Below are 18678 nucleotides of genomic sequence, written 5' to 3' on the forward strand. Positions count from 1 at the left end.
GGCCAAAATGCTATGAAATTAGAAATCAATTACGGGAAAAAAACTTAAAAAACACAAACACATGGAGGCTAAACAATATATTACTAAATAACCAGGAGATCACTGAAGAAATCAAAGGAAATCAAAAAATACCTGGAGACAAATGACAATGAAAACATGACGATCCAAAACCTATGGGATGCAGCAAAAGCAGTTCTAAGAGGAAAGCTTGTAGCTATACAAGCCTACCTCAAGAAACAAGAAATATCTCAAATAAACTATCTAACCTTACAGCTAAAGGAACTAGAGAAAGAAGAACAAACAAAACCCAAAGTTAGCAGAAGGAAAGAAATCATAAAGATCAGAGCAGAAATAAATGAAATAGAAACAAAGAAAACAATAGCAAAGATCAATAAAACTAAAAGCTGGTTCTTTGAGAAGATAAACAAAATTGATAAACCATTAGCCAGACTCATCAAGAAAAAGAGGGAGAGGACTCAAATCAATAAAATTAGAAATGAAAAAGGAGAAGTTACAATAGACACCACAGAAATACAAAGCATCCTAAGAGATGCTTTGGCAACTCTGTGCCAATAAAATCGACAACCTGGAAGACATGGAAAATTCTTAGAAAGGTATAACCTTCCAAGACTGAACCAGGAAGAAATAAAAAATATGAACAGACCAATCACAAGTAATGAAATTGAAACTGTGATTAAAAATCTTCCAACAAACAAAAGTCCAGGACCAGATGGCTTCACAGGTGAATTCTATCAAACATTTAGAGAAGAGCTAAGACCCATCCTTCTCAAACTCTTCCAAAAAATTGTAGAGGAAGGAAAACTCCCAAACTCATTCTATGAGGCCACCATCACCCTGATACCAAAACCAGACAAAGATACTACAAAAAAAGAAAATTACAGACCAATATCACTGATGAATATAGATGCAAAAATCCTCAACAAAATACTAGCAAACAGAATCCAACAATACATTAAAAGGATCATACACCATGATCAAGTGGGATTTATCCCAGGGATGCAAGGATTCTTCAATATACGCAAATCAATCCCTGTGATACACCATATTAACAAATTGAAGAATAAAAACCATATGATCATCTCAATAGTTGCAGGAAAAGATTTTGACAAAGTTCAACACCCATTTATGATAAAAACTCTCCAGAAAGTGGGCATAGAGGGAACCTACCTCGACATAATAAAGGCCATATAGGACAAACCCACAGCAAACATCATTCTCAATGGTGAAAAACTGAAGGCATTTGCTCTAAGATCAGGAACAAGACAAGGATGTCCACTCTCGCCACTATTATTCAACATAGTTTTGGAAGTCCTAGCCATGGCAATCAGAGAAGAAAAAGAAATTAAAAGAATCCAAATCGGAAAAGAAGAAGTAAAACTGTCACTGTTTGCAGATGTCATGATTCTATTCATGGAGAATCCAAAAGAGGCCGCCAGAAAACTACTAGAGCTAATCACTGAATTTGGTAAAGTAGCAGGATACAAAATTAATGCACAGAAATCTCTTGCATTCCTATACACTAATGATGAAACATCTGAAAGAGAAATTAAGGAAACACTCCCATATACCTTTGCAACAAGAAGAATAAAATACCTAGGAATAAACCTAACTAGGCAGACAAAAGACCTGTATGCAGAAAACTATAAAACACTGATGAAAGAAATTAAAGATGATACCAACCGATGGAGAGATATACCATGTTCGTAGATTGGAAGAATCGATATTGTAAAAATGACTATACTACCCAAAGCAATCTACAGATTCAATGCAATCCCTGTCAAATTACCAATGGCATTTTTTACAGAACTAGAACAAAATATCTTAAAATTTGTATGGAGACACAAAAGACCCCGAATAGCCAAAGCGGTCTTTAGGGAACAAAACGGAGCTGGAGGAATCAGACTCCCTGACTTCAGACTATACTACAAAGCTACAGTAATCAAGACAATATGGTAGTGGCACAAAAACAGAAACACAGATCAATGGAACAAGATAGAAAGCCCAGAGATAAACCCCCGCACCTGTGGTCAACTATCTATGACAAAGGAGGCAAGGATATGAAATGGAGAAAAGACAGTCTCTTCAATAAGTGGTGTTGGGAAAACTGGGAAGTTACATGTAAAAGAGTGAAATTAGAACACCACACACAAAAATAAACTCAAAATGGATTAGAGACCTGAATGTAAGACCGGGCACTATAAAACTCTTAGAGGAAAACATAGGAAGAACACTCTTTGACATAAATCACAGCAAGATCTTTTTTGATCCACCTCCTAGAGTAATGGAAATAAAAACAAAAACAAACAAATGGGACCTAATGAAACTTCAAAGCTTTTGCATAGCAAAGGAAACCATAAACAAGACGAAAAGACAACCCTCAGAATGGGAGAAAATATTTTCAAATGAATCATCGGACAAAGGATTAATCTCCAAAATATATAAACAGCTCATGCAGCTCAGTATTAAAAAAAACAAACAACCCAATCCAAAAAATGGGCAGAAGACCTAAATAGACATTTGTCCAAAGAAGATATACAGATTGCCAAGAAGTACATGAAAAGCTGCTCAATGTCACTAATTATTAGAGAAATGCAAATCAAAACTACAGTGAGGTATCACCTCACACCAGTTAGAATGGGCATCATCAGAAAATCTACAAACAACAAATTCTGGAGAGGGTGTGGAGAAAAGGGAACCGTCTTGCACTATTGGTGGGAATGTCAATTGATACAGCCACTATGGAGAACAGTATGGAGGTTCCTTAAAGAAGTAAAAATAGAATTACCATATGACCCAGCAATCCCACTACTGGGGTGGTGGGATGAATTGGGCGATTGGGATTGACATGTATACACTGATGTGTATAAAATGGACAACTAATAAGAAAAAAAAATACATTAAAGCCGAGTGGAAATGTAAAGAAAATTCCTAGAAAAAAGAAAAATCATTTGCACCAGCTTGCTTATGTTAATCACTTTGATGTCTGGGTTCCACGTAAGTTAAGCAAAAAAAACCTTCTTGACCATATTTCTTCATGTGATTCTCTACCTAGACGTAATGAAAACATTCCGTTTTCAAAACAAATTGTGACGGGCGATGATAAGTGGACACTGTACAATAATGTGGAATGGAACTGATCATGGGGCAAGCGAAATGAACCACCACGAACCACACCAAAGGCCAGTCTTCATCCAAGGAAGGTGATGTTGTGTATATGGTTGGATTGGAAGGGAGTCCTCTATTATGAGCTCCTCCCGGAAAACCGAACGATTAATTCCAACAAGTACTGCTCCCAATTAGACCAACTGAAAGCAGCACTTGACAAAAAGTGTCTGGAATTAGTTAAGAGAAAACGCATAATCTTCCATCAGGATAACACAAGACCGCGTGTTTCTTTGATGACCAGGCAGAAACTTTTACAGCTTGGCTGCGAAGTTCTGATTCCTCCACCGTATTCACCAGACATTGCACCTTCGATTTCCATTTATTTAGGTCTTTACAAAATTCTCTTAATGGAAAAAAATTTCAATTCCTTGGAAGACTGTAAAAGGCACCTGGAACAGTTCTTTGCTCAAAAAGATAAAAAGTTTTGGGAAGATGGAATTATGAAGTTGCCTGAAAAATGGCAGAAGGTAATAGAACAAAAGGGTGAATACGTTGTTCAATAGAGTTTATGGTGAAAATGAAAAATTTATCTTTTATTTTTACTTAAAAACCAAAGGAACCTTTTGCCAACCCAATATAAAAAATAATATCTATGTACAAACATCATTGCCATGTTAGATCATAATCCCCCAGGTTTGGAAGCAATCTAAACGTCCAGCAGTAGGACAATGAAAAAGTATATTGTAGTACATAAGCAGTTTGTAGTATTTTGCAGCTATTTATTGTGATAAATTTTGTAAGTACAAAATTTATACCATGACTGCAGTTATATTAGAATACGTATATCCTTATGGCAAAGGTCATTTGCTAAAATGAAAATAGTTACTATGTTAGGGTAATACAGTTATAGGTGATAAATTTTTTAAAATGTTTTGTCTTTTATTTCATTACATACGTGATCATTGAGCTCTGCTAGAGCACTGTTACTATGTTAGAGCCAGAAATTAAAAGGTTAGTAAAAAAAAAAAGAGAGAGAGAAAACCTTCAGAAACTTCATAGGTTTGCAAGGAGACAATCTATTACCACATAATGTGATAGGACCTTTAGTACTTTGTTGTTGTTTTCTAATTGAGAAATCAAAGAACTGAAAAGAGAACAAAATAACTATGTTGTGCCTTAAACTGTCTTCTCTTTTTTCTTTCTAAGAGCATATTCGAATTGCACAGGCCCAGGTTTTAGTCTTCATTCGGATATTGTCATGCCCTATATTGCAAACTATGGCTCAGAAGAACAGATTAAGCACTTCATCCCCCAGATGACTGCAGGGAAATGTATTGGTGCCATAGCAATGACAGAGCCTGGGGCTGGAAGGTAAATCAACATTTGGTTGATTTTGAAATGCTGGAAGCAATGCCTTAACAGCAAATGTTTTCTCAGTACCTGCTTTATACAACACTCTGAGTGATATGCTAAGACAGATACAAAGATGAACACATTGTCATTTCCAACCTTAGGTAACTTCAAATTCCAGTAGGAAAATAAGGCCTTATCATATACAAATAACAACACAGCAGATTGTATTTTATGTTGTATGTGAGATATTAACATAGTGTGATGTAAATAAAATGTTAGAATGTGTGTTGAATTGGGGGCATGTTGAATTTTAGATGTGGTGTGACATTTCACATGGAAATGTCCAGCAGGCTATTAAAAATATGGATTTGGAAGTCTGGATACAGGCTGGGGGTGGCAGTAGGATTTAAAACCATTCATAGATAAGAAAGAATTGAAGCAATGGAAATGAATAAATCATTTAGTCATTTGATGGTTACTTAATAAGTGCCTTCCGTGTGCCAGGTATACAGTGGTAATCAAACCAGATGTGGTCTGTGTGCTTGTTGAGGAGAAAGACAAGAAACACGTAAACAAATATATTTAAATTATGATAAGTACTATGAAGGAAACAAGGTGCTGTGTTAGAGACTCATGGTGCATGTGTGTTTGGTGGGGAAGGGAAAAACTCATATTTAGATATGAATGCTAGGGAAGACCTATAAAAAGTGGTTATATTTAAACTGAGATCTGACCATTGAGAAATTTGCAAGAGCAGCCAGGTGGTGGGACCTGATCCTCAAGGGGTAAAGTGAAAGGATGAAAAGGAGACCAAGAAGGAAACCTTGGGCATTGCATTCCATTTGGAACTGTACAGAAGATGTAGTGACAGAGACAGAAGGATTGAGTTTGAAGGAAATCTAGACAACTGCTATTTCATGAGCTTGAGGGGAAGTGAGTTTGAAAAGGCAGTAGGAGAGGAGTGAGAAGTTAGTAATGTCAAGGCCACAGAGACGTTGAGAATTGAGAAAGAGTCATGGCAGCCAGTGGTGATCTTTTGATTGTGATTTCAGGAGAGAGGAGAGGCAGAAGTTACTTTCGAAGGGAGTGAGATGGGTATTGAGAAAACAGAGGCAGAAAAGACAGACTGATTTTTTTTTCCAGAGTTGTGTGTTATATGGCGAAAGAAAGTGGAGAGAGGGGACAGTAATTTGACAAGCCAGCATGGTCAGGGAAATGGCTTATGTTGAAGAGAGCAGTGACTAACAGGCCAATGGGAAACAGGCAGTGCAGAGGAAGAACTTACAGATGTGGCAGAAGCAGTAATTGAAAATTCAAGACTTGTTTCTGCAAGATCAGGCCCCGATATTTAAAAATTTTTGTCAGTGCTGTTTATTTATTTATTTATATGGCTGCGATGCGGCATGCAGGATCTTAGTTCCCCGACCAGGAATCGAACCTGCACCCCCTGCAGTGGAAGTGCAGAGTCTTAACCACTGGACGGCCAGGGAAGTCCCAGTGCTGCTTATTTTTAAATGTCTTAGTATGCCATAGTGTTACTTGGCAATTTGCTTAAATTGTACTTATCTTTCCCAGATATAAATCTATAATTGAAGGCCAATATAGAAATTTAATTTTGCCAAGATAAAAGGTTTTGTTGGGAATTCCCAGTGGTTAGGACTCCGTGCTCTCACTGCCAGCGGCCTGGGTTCAATCCCTGGTTAGGGAACTAAGATCTCACAAGCTGCACGGTGAGGCCAAAAAAAAAAAGTTGTGTTTACTTTTTTGCCTAAAAATGTGACCTGAAAGAAGTAGGAGTTTAATCGTCTTCCTTTGCTTTTAAGATAACTCTCTAAGATAACTGGCCTAATGACCAATATTCTGATTGCATCTTATTAGCTCACGATCAGTATGTTTTAGTTCCAACCCACTGTATGTCAGCTCTCACCTAGAGGCAAAAGTATCAGTGAGAGATCTTGATTTATCCCCAACTTAAACACATACCCACAAAGGCTTGCTTGATTTGTGTTTTCTTGAAAATTCTCTGTGCTTCTGTAACAAATTACACAAACTGGGTGGCTTAAAACAACAGAACTTTATTCTCTCACGGTTCTGAAGGCCGGAAGCACAAACTTGGTATCAGTGGTCCCAAATCAAGGTATCAGCAACCCCAAATCAAGGTATGAGCAAGGCCACAGTCCCTCCAGAGGTTCTAGGGGAGAATCCATTCTTTGATTCTTCCATCTCCTGGGGGCTGCCGACATTCCTTGCTTTGTGGCATCATGACTCCAATCTCTGCCTCTGTGGCCATGTTGTAATGTCCCTCTTTAGTCTGTGTAATCTCCCTCTGCCTCTCTCTCACAAGGACACTTGTGATTGCATTTAGGACCCATCTAGATAATCCAAAATTATCTTCCCATCTCAAAGTCCTAAATGAATCACATCTGCAAGACCCTTTTTCCATATAAGGTAACATTTAACAGGTTCCAGAGGTTAGGACCTGCTATCTCTAAGGGTCATTATTTAACATGATACAGAGAGTGATAAAGTGCCATGGGATATATAATATAAAGTCCATGTACAAAAAGGAGAATCAGAAAATTTTCACAAAATAAGTGATGTGGACTATTTAATATATGATGCTCTTCATTGTAGGATATCTTTGAAAATTGGAAGTGGAAACTACCTAAGTCTTCAACAATAGCAGATTGCTTTAAAAGATTCGTGATGAATCCAATGCATTTGGTTTCAGGTCCCTTCCCTGATCTTTGGTCATGATTGAGTTTGTCAATGTCCCCCTTAATTTCTAGTTTTAGAAATCATACTTCATTACTTTATAGTGTATAAGAGAAGGATATCAGATATCTACCCCCTTGAGTTCTAAGTGGTTGTATCACCATGGCATGAGGTCTAGAAAGGCATGAGGCAGTAGTCACAAATGGGGCAGTTCATGGGACCTATGGAAGCCCTGGGACATGTTTAATTTGGTTAATCTATTTAATTTAAAAACAAACCTTGAATCAACTTTAAAAGCCAGAAAAATGTACATAAACATCCATATTCCTGGATTTTCTTGAAAATTTGGAACATCTGACAATACTATGTTTTTCTTATTTCTGATTCCTTATTCCTGTTGGCTGGGACATAGCCCTTTAGATGGGATATGAGTTCTCCAGTCTTTTAGATGCACCACCACTTCCAGTTGTCTCCCTGAAACCATCTATTTTTGAATCCTACCTGCTGGATTTCCTACTGTAAAAAAATCTCTCTTAAATCTCTCTTAAAAGATAAATGAAGAAGGCTGTCAATGTTTCCAAAAAGTGAGACGGAATACTTATTTGTGGAAATAAAGAATATTCTTGTGTGTTTAAAAATATATATCATAACAATAATTCATATGATGAAATTCTGTGCCACTAATAAAAGTTTTCTTATAGACAAACATTAGATATTATTAAAAGATCAGGATCATATGTATGGTTCCAATTTTATAAAAATACGTATATGTGTGTATCTGTTTCCATAGAAAAATACTGGAAGGTTGTATTTTTTAAATGTTTATTACAGAAGGTAAAATTTTTTTTTAATTTTTTCATTTTTCTCCTTTGTTTTGAATATTGCCTGTATTTTTCATATTTAAATTATTAATATTTGTTTAGTTTATATCTAGAAAAATAACCTATTCTACTTGTAGAGCAGGCTTGGTAGAGGACGTGGCATTTGAGACATAGCTGCTGGGTGGCTTGTGGGATCTTAGTTCCCTGACTAGAGATTGAACCTGGGCCCTCAGCAGTGAAAGCATGAAGTCCTAACCACTGGACCACCAGGGAATTTCTGACATAGTCTTTTAAATAGCTAAGCTGTTGAACAGTAGAGATAGGGGAAGGAACCAAAGTGAACAAAGGCAGGAAAGGTACATGGGCAAATAATCTGAGGTATATAGTAGGCATTGAAATGTCTTCTGAGTCCAGTTTGAGGGTCTTGGATGCTAGTTGGGCCTTGTTATGCTCTATAAAATCTGGTCAGTCTATGTAATCTCAATAAAATATTCATTTGTATAAATAGTTTAGCATATGTCAGACATGACTTTTCAGTGCATTTGTGTGAACGTTCCTAATATTAGTTAAATGTCAATTTTTATAATGGTGTAGCCAGTTTGAATTATCACAATAGATACATACTTACATAACATTTGCATAGTTCATTTATTACCAATTAATGAATTTTTTATCCTCTCAATTATAGTGATTTGCAAGGAGTGAGGACAAATGCCAGAAAGGATGGAAGTGACTGGATTCTCAATGGAAGCAAGGTGTGTAAAGGTGGGCTTCCATAGCCCTCCTCCCCGGAGTCATGCTGTGGGTAACAAGGCCTCAAAAACTACTCATCATTGAGTCTCTCAGATCTAGGGACTCACTCAGGAATTGAGTTTACTTGAGTTGGCACAGGAATTGAACTGCTTTGTTTTGGAGACAGTAAGAATTGTACAACATTTATGTTACGTGAGATCTATTCCTCTTCTGTGTTCCTTTTGCATGCCCCCTCACTAACATGAAAAACGTTTTAGCTTCCAAACAGCCCTTATCAAACCAGAAAAGGAAAAGGTGAGGTTCACATTGTCCAAATAGGGGACAAACAGTTAATAGTTAATGAATTTGATGTTGATAAGAAGTGGAAGAAAAGACTTATAAATAAATATCAAGAAGAGTTTCAAAAGATTTTAGGAAAGATATTTCTGATGGAATTTGAGAGCCCTTCAACGCTTCTGAGCCTCACATCAACCCACTGATAAGATTGGAGAGCACCTCTGATTAAGGTTACAGACAGGCTCAGAAGTAAACATATCCTTCAGAATCTAATATCACTGATGGCAGAGGTTTTTGTTTACCTAAAACTGTGTCTGGTATACACTCAGTAACTATTTGTTGTTGACTGAATATTAAGTGAAGAAAAGATATTCATTGTCTACACTAAGGAAATCTTGCTAAAAATGTTTCAAAGCCTGGTGAAGAGCTAATTTTTGTTTTTTTTCTTCAACGTTTAAAAAATATTTCTTATTAGTTTTAGACTAATACCTTTGCATTTGCAAAATCACAAACTTGAATGTTGTGACACTTAAATTGCTATGAAATTTTCTAAACAGTCACTTTCCGTACTTACATTGTTAAGGACTAATAACAGTTTGTGGACTGACAAACTGTTCATCAGTCTGATGAATACGTTTTGAGTAGCCCAGTTCTAAAGACCATTCCATTATCTAGTTTCATAGTTATTATACAGAAAAACAATGTCTGTGATGTCAAATAAATTTGGAAAACATGCTCTACTTCTCACTTTCTGAGAGGCTGATACGCATCATGAACTTCTAAGAGTTGGATATAGTATGTCATTTGCCCTAGGAAATTCTCTTTTTATAGACTTATCTTGAGTTACTGTTGTTTTTCAAATATACTTTATGAAATATTCATCTACATTATTCATACTAAGGATTATAATAAAGCACTAACTGTGATATATAGTCAATTAACTCTTTGCACACAGAAGGCTTGTTTTGACAGAAGAATAGGGTATTTGGTCAAAAGTGAAATGGGAACTACACTCTTCTATGACTCCAGCTTTCTAAGCAGGCCCAGTCTGCTCAATTAGACTCTTCAGTGGGAACCACCCAGGAAAGTACCTCTGATTTTCAAAAATTCTGTTAGGAAAAACAAAAACTTTAGAGGAAGCAAAAGTAAAAGAATGAGTGAGTAAATATACTACATCAATAAGATGATCTAATATGCACTCATTAAAGCATCAACACAAAATTTTTAGTGGTATAGGAAAATAATTATATTAAGTGAAAAGATGATACTAACATTTAAGTGAAGTATGCATATAAAATAATTTCAACTATATTAAAAGAAAAAAAGGCCAGAAAGGAAGTTCACAATGATATTTATATGATGGACTCATGGAAGATTTTTTTTCCCTTTTTCTTTATAACACTTTTTCTTTATGTACTATTTACACAACATCTACAAAGAGCGTATGGCATAGGCATTCAATACCAAAAAATAAAATAAAAATAAAAAAAAATTGACCTCAGTAGGGTTAATCTCAGCCCTATTAAAAGTTTTGACTGTCATAATTAGGAAAGAAATCAAGAAAGCCCTTTCTTACAAAGAGAATTCTCTTATAATTTTATTAGGAAAGAGGATCAGTCATGGTAGAAATACTCACATTAGATATTAGTAACATAAAGGTACTAATTCCTGGGTGCTCTGTGATTAAAAACAAACAAAAAAGCACTATTTCAGCAATTCAACTGTGGCAACTACACAAATGGTCATTATTATCTTAGACAGTTAGGAAATTGGGAGACCTGAATGGTTTTTGAGGAAGAGAGTGGTGTAATGGAGAAACACTGTAGAAAAAATTTTTACCATAATTTTTTTTTTTTTTTTGGCCCGCTGTGTGGCATACGGGATCTTAGTTCCCTGATCAGGGATCACACCTGTGCCCCTGAAGTGGAAGAGCAGAGTCCTAACCACTGGACCGCCAGGGAATTCCCTAGAATTATTTTTGAGGAATATATTTTTCTCATTTATTCAACAAACATCCTTGAAGGCCTCCTATATGCCAAATACTATACTAAGCACTGAGGATAGATACATGAATAGGAAATAGCCCCCGCCCTCAAGGAGCTCCTAGTACAGAGAGATGTTGAGAGTCTTTTATTATTGTGTCACTTACAACCATACCATCAACATTGCCTTCATTTGCTGTCATGTAGATAACACTAACATCACTGGCCCACTTCCCATTATTTGTAAGAATCAGTGCTCTGGATTTTAGAGCATAAATCTTATTATAAAGGACATGGATGGTAGGTGATGAGAGTAACCAACACCATTTTATAACTGTACTATTTCAAAGGGACAGAGACAAAATTAGATCATTTAAATATAGCTTGGAAAATGCTAAGATGATGGTAAATTCAGGATGCTATGGGAACACTTAATCCAGCTTGGGGAATTTGGAAAGACGTTTTGTTTTTGTTTTTTTCAGCCGCGCTGCGTGGCTTGCAGGATCTTAGTTCCCTGACCAGGGATTAACCTGCGCCCTCGGCAGTGAAAGCGTGGAGTCCTAACCACTGGACCGCCAGGGAATTCCCTGGAAAGACTTTTTGGAAGAGGTGATGTCTGAACTTTGTCCAGGTTGAGTAGGATTCATTGTAGCAGAGTTGGGAAAGAGCCCCACAAGTAGAGGAAACAAGATTTCCAAAGACCCATAGATGAGGAAGAACTTAGAATATGGGGGACAGCAAGTAATGCAGTAGAGTTAATCTACAGAAAACAAGTGAGGGGAAAATTGGATAAGAGATAAGGCAGGAATGTAAGCTAGTGCCAATTTGTGATGAGTTTTATATGCCCTGCTAAGATTTATAATTTATCCTGAAGCTGTGATGAGGTATTCAAAAATTTTCAGATGTGAAAGTGGTATGATTAGATTGCATTTTTGAAAGATCCCTCTGACATCATGATGGATAATAGAGTTGCACAGAGATCAGTTGTAGGAACTTAACCAGGAAATGATGAGGCCCAAAATAAGGTAATGGCAACAGAAGTGAAAGGAAGTGAATGGATTTAAAAAGTGTTGAAATGGGTTAGAGAGAACTAGATGTCAAATTGAATACGAAGCAGGATAATAATGTGATTTACCGTTCACTGACACAGGGAAAATAGATTGATACTCAAGATTAAATAGGAGTAGGGGTGATTAAAGAGGAGTAGGGTATTCCTTGAGTCATCAGGTGGAACTATCCAGGAGCAGGTATGTATACAGGTCTGGAACCTAGCAAGAAATTTGGCTTAGATAAAGATTTGGAGTCATCAGCATATGGATAGCAACTAAAGCCATGGAAAGTGGCTGAGAGGACCCAGGAAAGATACAGAGTGAAAAGATAATTATTCATATTTGCTCTGTGTATATTTGTTTTCTGAATAAATATTATCTGATAAACTAATATCTCTGTTATTTTATCCCTTCTTAATCAGCATCTTCCTTATTTAGGCCATTTGGAAAGAGGTAGGCCATCCATCATGAAATCGAAACTATGCCTTTTCAAAAACGGATAAATCTGAAAGTACAAATACTTTAATAGTATCGTGCCATTCAAAGGAGATTCTGTTTTCTCACCTGAAACTTCTTTCTAAAATATGGTTTATCATTTTTATAGGCAATTTTGTTTTAATTGGAAAAGAACATAATAATGTTAATTATTATTATTATTTACAATACTAATAGTGGGAAGAAAATGAATAGAGTTCATTCTTTGAAGCATTGGATAATTTCCCCCTACTCTTTACTAACCTCATGTATGAATAATCAACACTGCAGATATTCAGAGAGAGTACAGAGAGGGGTATGAAGCATGTTTTGTCCGGTTTAGTCTTATTGAGTATACTTTCCCCTGATCATGACTTACACATGGACCTGAGTTATTGTGGAGCATCACAGTATACTTGGGGTTTTTCAGGTATTCATCACTAATGGGTGGCTAAGTGACGTTGTGATCGTAGTGGCAGTCACAAATCGTGACGCTCGCTCTCCTGCCCATGGCATTAGCCTTTTTCTGGTGGAAAATGGAATGAAAGGATTTGTCAAGGGACGAAAGCTACATAAAATGGGACTAAAAGCCCAGGTAAGTCATAATGTAAATTTGTTTTCATAATATAAATCATTTATAAATATAATTCATATTTATTATTTATAAATAATTGAGTTTACTCAATTATGCTTTATATATGGAACTACATATAGCACAATCATACCTTCCTTCCTATGCTGGATTCTTAAAATATGCTTTTCAGAAATGATTATGGAAATTTATTCCACTGTTTATGCAACTGTGGTCAGCAATTGAAGTGAATCAGGGTAGTTTGAAAATCTGCTTTAGAAAATTAACTGCATGATAATACCCTCTATTTTTGAAATTGAAGAAAATTATGAAATAAGAACAGAAAATATTTTTTCTACTATTTGGTAATTTTTCATTACCAAAAAGAAAAACATCTTTTACTTGATATGCATTAGAAATCCTTAGTCCTCAGTACCTGCAGAATTGGACGGTATTAGAGCTAGAATGACAGTGTATTGCAGTGGGAAAGCCACTTTTGGAATCAGATAGACCTGGGTTTGAATCCCTGGTTTACGACTTACCGGTTGTGATCATTAACCACTTCAACTTGGCTTCCAGTTTGTTTTGTTTTTGTTTTTTCAATGGAAATAATAATCACCTCATCAGGTTATTGGGAGATTTCAGTGAGATAATTCTGTATTCAATTGTATGATCTCTTAGGATACTGCAGAATTATTCTTTGAAGATGTACGTTTGCCAGCGCGTGCCCTACTTGGAGAAGAGAATAAAGGCTTCTATTACCTCATGCAAGAGCTTCCACAGGTCAGAAGTATTAAAGAGTCCGTCTTTTGATTAGATAATGGACTGGAATAGAATAATACAGAGCTATATAAATCCATGCATACAAAACTTGTGATATAGCCAGTCATTTGAGTATAACTTGAAGTTGTAAAAAAACGTATATGACTTTTTTAGGCTGGACATGTGAATAACTGAACTCAGGGATATCCAATCAAAGCTTATAAGTGAATCAGGAAAATAAGATTTTCAGTTCTATGATTCCTTCTTGGAATGATTTTAGTGTCTTAACTACAAATCAAGAATTTTTAGCTCCTGTAACGAAATATCAGCCAAAATATGTACCAGGTTTTTTTTGGGGGGGGGTTGTTCCTTTTTAATAATACCTGGGAATCAAAGGAAGCTGTTAAGTTCAGACTAAAAAGTTTTAGCCACATAGGGTCAGCCCTCACTTCCGAGTTTTTTGGAGTGTCAGCATAAGCATGTCTGGTGACAATCTCAGCATGCACTAAACATGAAATGGGACAAGGACTAGGGTCACTGGCACAGGATAGAATGTGAAGATCACCAGCAAGAGGGAATTAAACTGACTCTGGATGCTTTGCACTAATTCAACCTATGCCCTTTAAAAATGTTGATTTCCTCAGGTATATCAGATGTGTGGTATGCAGAGATCAATAAATAAAAATCGACAACTTTGGAATTTCTTTTCCCATAGATGAGTCAAGAGAAGAGGAAAATAAATTACTTATATACCTATATAAAGACAGTCATTCATAAAAATAAAATTTTTTTTAGAGACATACATGTGTCAAAATAGTCTTAGAAATCTCAGGGGGAGTCTTTTCTTATAAAGAGTTAAGAAATAATCTTTAGGAGTTTTATAAAGATTATGCAATTTATTTTCATTGAAATCATGTGAAAATCACTTGTGTAATTAGAATAATGTTCAAGACCTAATTTTGGGGTTCTAGGAAAGGCTACTGATTGCTGAGTTGGGAGTTTCAGCCAGTGAATTCATGTTTGAAGAAACCAGGAACTACGTTAAACAAAGAAAAGCTTTTGGGAAAACAATCGCACATATACAGGTAAGCTTGTCATTAGTATTAGATAGTATCAATTTACTCATCTGAAATGGGTCTAGGCTAAACATGAATATGGAGTAATTTTCATACAGGTGGTATCGACTGAAAAAATATGCACAATTTAAAAGTTGAGAATTATGTTTTATTTGGTGCACAACACTAATCATGTAAGCACGAAATACAGCCTCTCAGATAGCTCTGAGGGACAGTTCCAAAGAGGTAAGGGAGGAGCCAGGGTATATAGGAGTCTTGCAACAGAAACCCGGTGGTCGGAACATCAAAAGATCACTGTTAATTAAAGAAAACCAGGCTTCTCAAAGTAATGAATTTATCACTTTTCTATGTATGGGAAGATCCAAGAGTCTGTGCTCATTGAAATTACTCCTCTGATATGCACCTTAACTATCTAGGGCCAGTATCCTGCTTTTCTCCATCCTGACTCCCCTCAGGGTGCACATTTGGGGGCTGCTGCAGTGGCTGCTGGCTTGATGGCTGCAACATCCATTGTTTATCTATGTGGCAGGCAACATTTTTCATCCACGGTGACATTAGAATCCATGGAAGTGGATGAGATCACTTAGGGAGAGAGTAGAGATTAAGACAAAAGAGATCCTAGGACAGAGTCCTGAGAAAAAAATTCCAAGATTTAAAGGTAGAATAGGAAACTAAGAGCCTACAAAGAAAACTGAGACAGCTAGAAAGGAGAAAGCAAATCGGGCAAGTATTGTCGTAGAAATCAAGAGAAGAGAGGATTTCAAGTGGATGGAAGCTACTTAGAGGGAAAATGAGATGAAGGTCAAAGAGTGCGCATTGGACATAATGATATGGAGGTTATTTCATAAGAGCCATTAATGGACTGGTGTGGTGCCAGACCCCAGTGAGTAGAGCAGTGAATGGAAATGAGGAAGTCAGGATACTGATGAGTGGCAACTCTTTCCTGAGTTTGGCTGTGAAGTAGCTGAGAGAAAGGATGGTAACTAGAAGGCAAGAAGAGGAGGGTGAGGAGGGAGGGAGGGAGATATTTGGAGATCAAGTGAAATATTTGGAGATTATTAATTTTTGTTATTATTATTAGGATGAGAATGCTAGAGCATATTTTAATACCTAGACAAAGGATTTAGTAAAGAGGGAAAGATTGTAGGTATGGAGAGCATAATTAACTGCATATGATCTTTGAGACAGTGTGAAGGTGTGGATGCCAAAGTTTCAATACATGGAAAGACAGGCCTTCCCATCCTGACAGGAGAGGAAGGATGAAACAGGAAGGAAGGAGGAAAGGATGAGCAAGGGTTCAGCTCCGTTGGTAGAAAATTGCAAAAGCTCTCTTCCAGAGACTTCCGTATCTTTCCTTATCAATAGGGAAGAAAGAGATGTGAGTGAATGGGGCATGGAGGTAAGGAAGGTTTGAAATACCTTCTTCAGAGTGAGAGACTGAACTAACTAGAGACACTTACAGTAAGCTTCCTGGCAGTATTGAGGACCCAAATCAGGTTAGTGATCATGCACTTATAGCGGAACCTCCTGCTTTTTTGTGTATTAGCTTTACTAAAAGGGTTTTGCTCCCCAGGTTCAAGCACAGAGAAGGTGGATGATTGTGTTTAAACTTCCTGGGTTTTGCCGAGAAGTTTAAGTTATTTGCAGAAGAACTCAGTATATGGTAGCCATAATCACTAAAATATCAATCAAATTTTAGACCCTCTAGTCTCTCCTTCAAATGAAGGAACAGCTTTTAAGTAATGCAGTCATCAAAAAAACTGGAGTTGGAAGTCTAATTGAAAGTTTCTAAGTGGAATGTCTTGGCTGAAAGGTGTTGTGAAGGGAAAGGGAAAGATGAAATACTTTGGTAACTTTTTAGGACAGCATTATAGAAGTTAAGTTCAGGTGTGGTTTAACTCCTAGTACAGCTACTTACGTCTCTGTGGTCTATGCAAGTTGTATTATCTCTCTCAGAAGTACTTTCTTATTGTCAAGATGTGAGTAATATGAGTAGCTACCTCATAGAGTTGGTATGAAGGTTAGGTGAGATAATACGCTTCTAATAAAGTGCTTAGAATATTGCCTGGCAAAGCGAGCTTTCATTAAAGTTAGCTATTACAGTTGACCCTTAAACAACACAGGTTTGAACTGCACAGGTCCATTTACATGTGGATTTTTTTCAATAAATACATTGGAAAAACTTTTGGAGATTTGTGGCAACTTAAAATGTGCAGACGAACTGTATAGCCTAGAAATATCGAAAAAATTAAGAATAGAGGTATGGCACGAATGCATAAAATATGTGTAGATACTAGTCCATTTTATCATTTACTACCATAAAATATACAGAAATTTATTGTGAAAAGTTAAATTTATCAAAACTTATGCACACAAACACTTATAAATCATATGCAGTACAACTGATTACACTAGGCTACCATAAAGCAATCATATTTCTGTTTCTTTGTTATCGATGCATGAATCTTCTTACTGATAAATAAATCACATTTCTTTTTCATGTAATTTTTTCAGTTTGAGAAATGTTGATATACATGATTTGTTTCACTGAGCAAGTATGTATTGATTGCCTTCTGAAGGTTGTGTGTTCAAATGTAATTTGATAGGCATGACTCTGGAAATACACATTATAACCTCCTAGCAACACAAAGAGAGTGATACTACTTGGTATCACTCTGACTTTCCCAGCTGTATCCGAAGTGGAATTAATGTCATTTGCTTCTCAAAATATTTATTAAAATACTCATGCCTTTAGCCCTATTCTGGATACTATAAAAAGTGAACCAAACAGACATATTTTTCCATCCCCTTGGTAATCTACACTTCCTGCGTTTATGAACTTCATATAAAATCACAACAAAAATGACTATAATATTACCGAGATTGCCTGTATAGCTCAGAACATTAAATGTTATTTGACATTTAACCATGAAAAAAAACTAGAAAATCGGTATAATATTTACACATAGGAGAAAAAGTTTCTTCCAAAATATTTATTTATTTAATAATATATATGTGTGTATATGTATTTTGATAGCAAAAAGAAAAGAAATATTCTTAATCCTTTTCAAAGCAAGTGCCGTTTTATTGCTGCCTTCTTTCAAAGGTAGTTTACTAAAATTTCACTAGGTGGCAGTAGCATTCTGCTTCCACACGTATCTATAGCATTGGCGGGAGCCGTATTGTTTTCCAAGTAAATATGTGGTTCTGAGATTTCTGAGATATTTCTTCTAATCTTCTTGTTTATATAAATAAGTATCTTTGAATAATATTTTCATATTCAATCTAGATATGTATTCAGAGAAGATGAATAACCAGTAAGTGCTTATACCTCCTGTTACAGAGCTGGATATACAATGGTTCCAGTATTAAATTGAAATAGGAGACCTTTAAATGTTATATATTATATTTGGCCAAATCTCATTTTTATGACCATATAACGATTCAGTTTCCTTTCTCTTTGATATTCTTGAATTTTGAGCCTTTCTGACCACTTGGATGCGTTTCACGAAATTTATTTTCTTTTTTTTTTTCTTTTTTTTAGTAGAGCTTGAGTTTTTAACTTAATTGTGATGCTATTTATTTATTTATTTGTGGCTGCATTGGGTCGTAATTGCTGTGCGTGGGCTTTCTCTAGTTGTAGCGAGCGGGGGCTACTCTTCATTGCGGTGTGCGGGCTTCTCATGGTCGTGGCTTCTCTTACTGCGGAGCACGGACTCT

At 36.2% G+C, this 18678-nt stretch overlaps 1 protein-coding gene across 1 annotated transcript in view; it reads left to right on the plus strand.

Moving 5' to 3' along the window:
• The window catches only part of ACADL (acyl-CoA dehydrogenase long chain), a 39011-nt gene that overhangs the window by 8130 nt on the left and 12203 nt on the right, over nt 1-18678 (plus strand). Inside the window, exons 4-8 of the mRNA XM_030853038.3 lie at nt 4333-4497; nt 8704-8770; nt 12980-13144; nt 13802-13903; nt 14854-14967. Of these exons, the coding sequence (XP_030708898.1) occupies nt 4333-4497; nt 8704-8770; nt 12980-13144; nt 13802-13903; nt 14854-14967 (613 nt within the window). The remainder of the gene's footprint in view (nt 1-4332; nt 4498-8703; nt 8771-12979; nt 13145-13801; nt 13904-14853; nt 14968-18678) is intronic.

This window comes from Globicephala melas, chromosome 7 (assembly GCF_963455315.2).
Source record: "Globicephala melas chromosome 7, mGloMel1.2, whole genome shotgun sequence".
NCBI classification, from domain to species: domain Eukaryota; kingdom Metazoa; phylum Chordata; class Mammalia; order Artiodactyla; family Delphinidae; genus Globicephala; species Globicephala melas.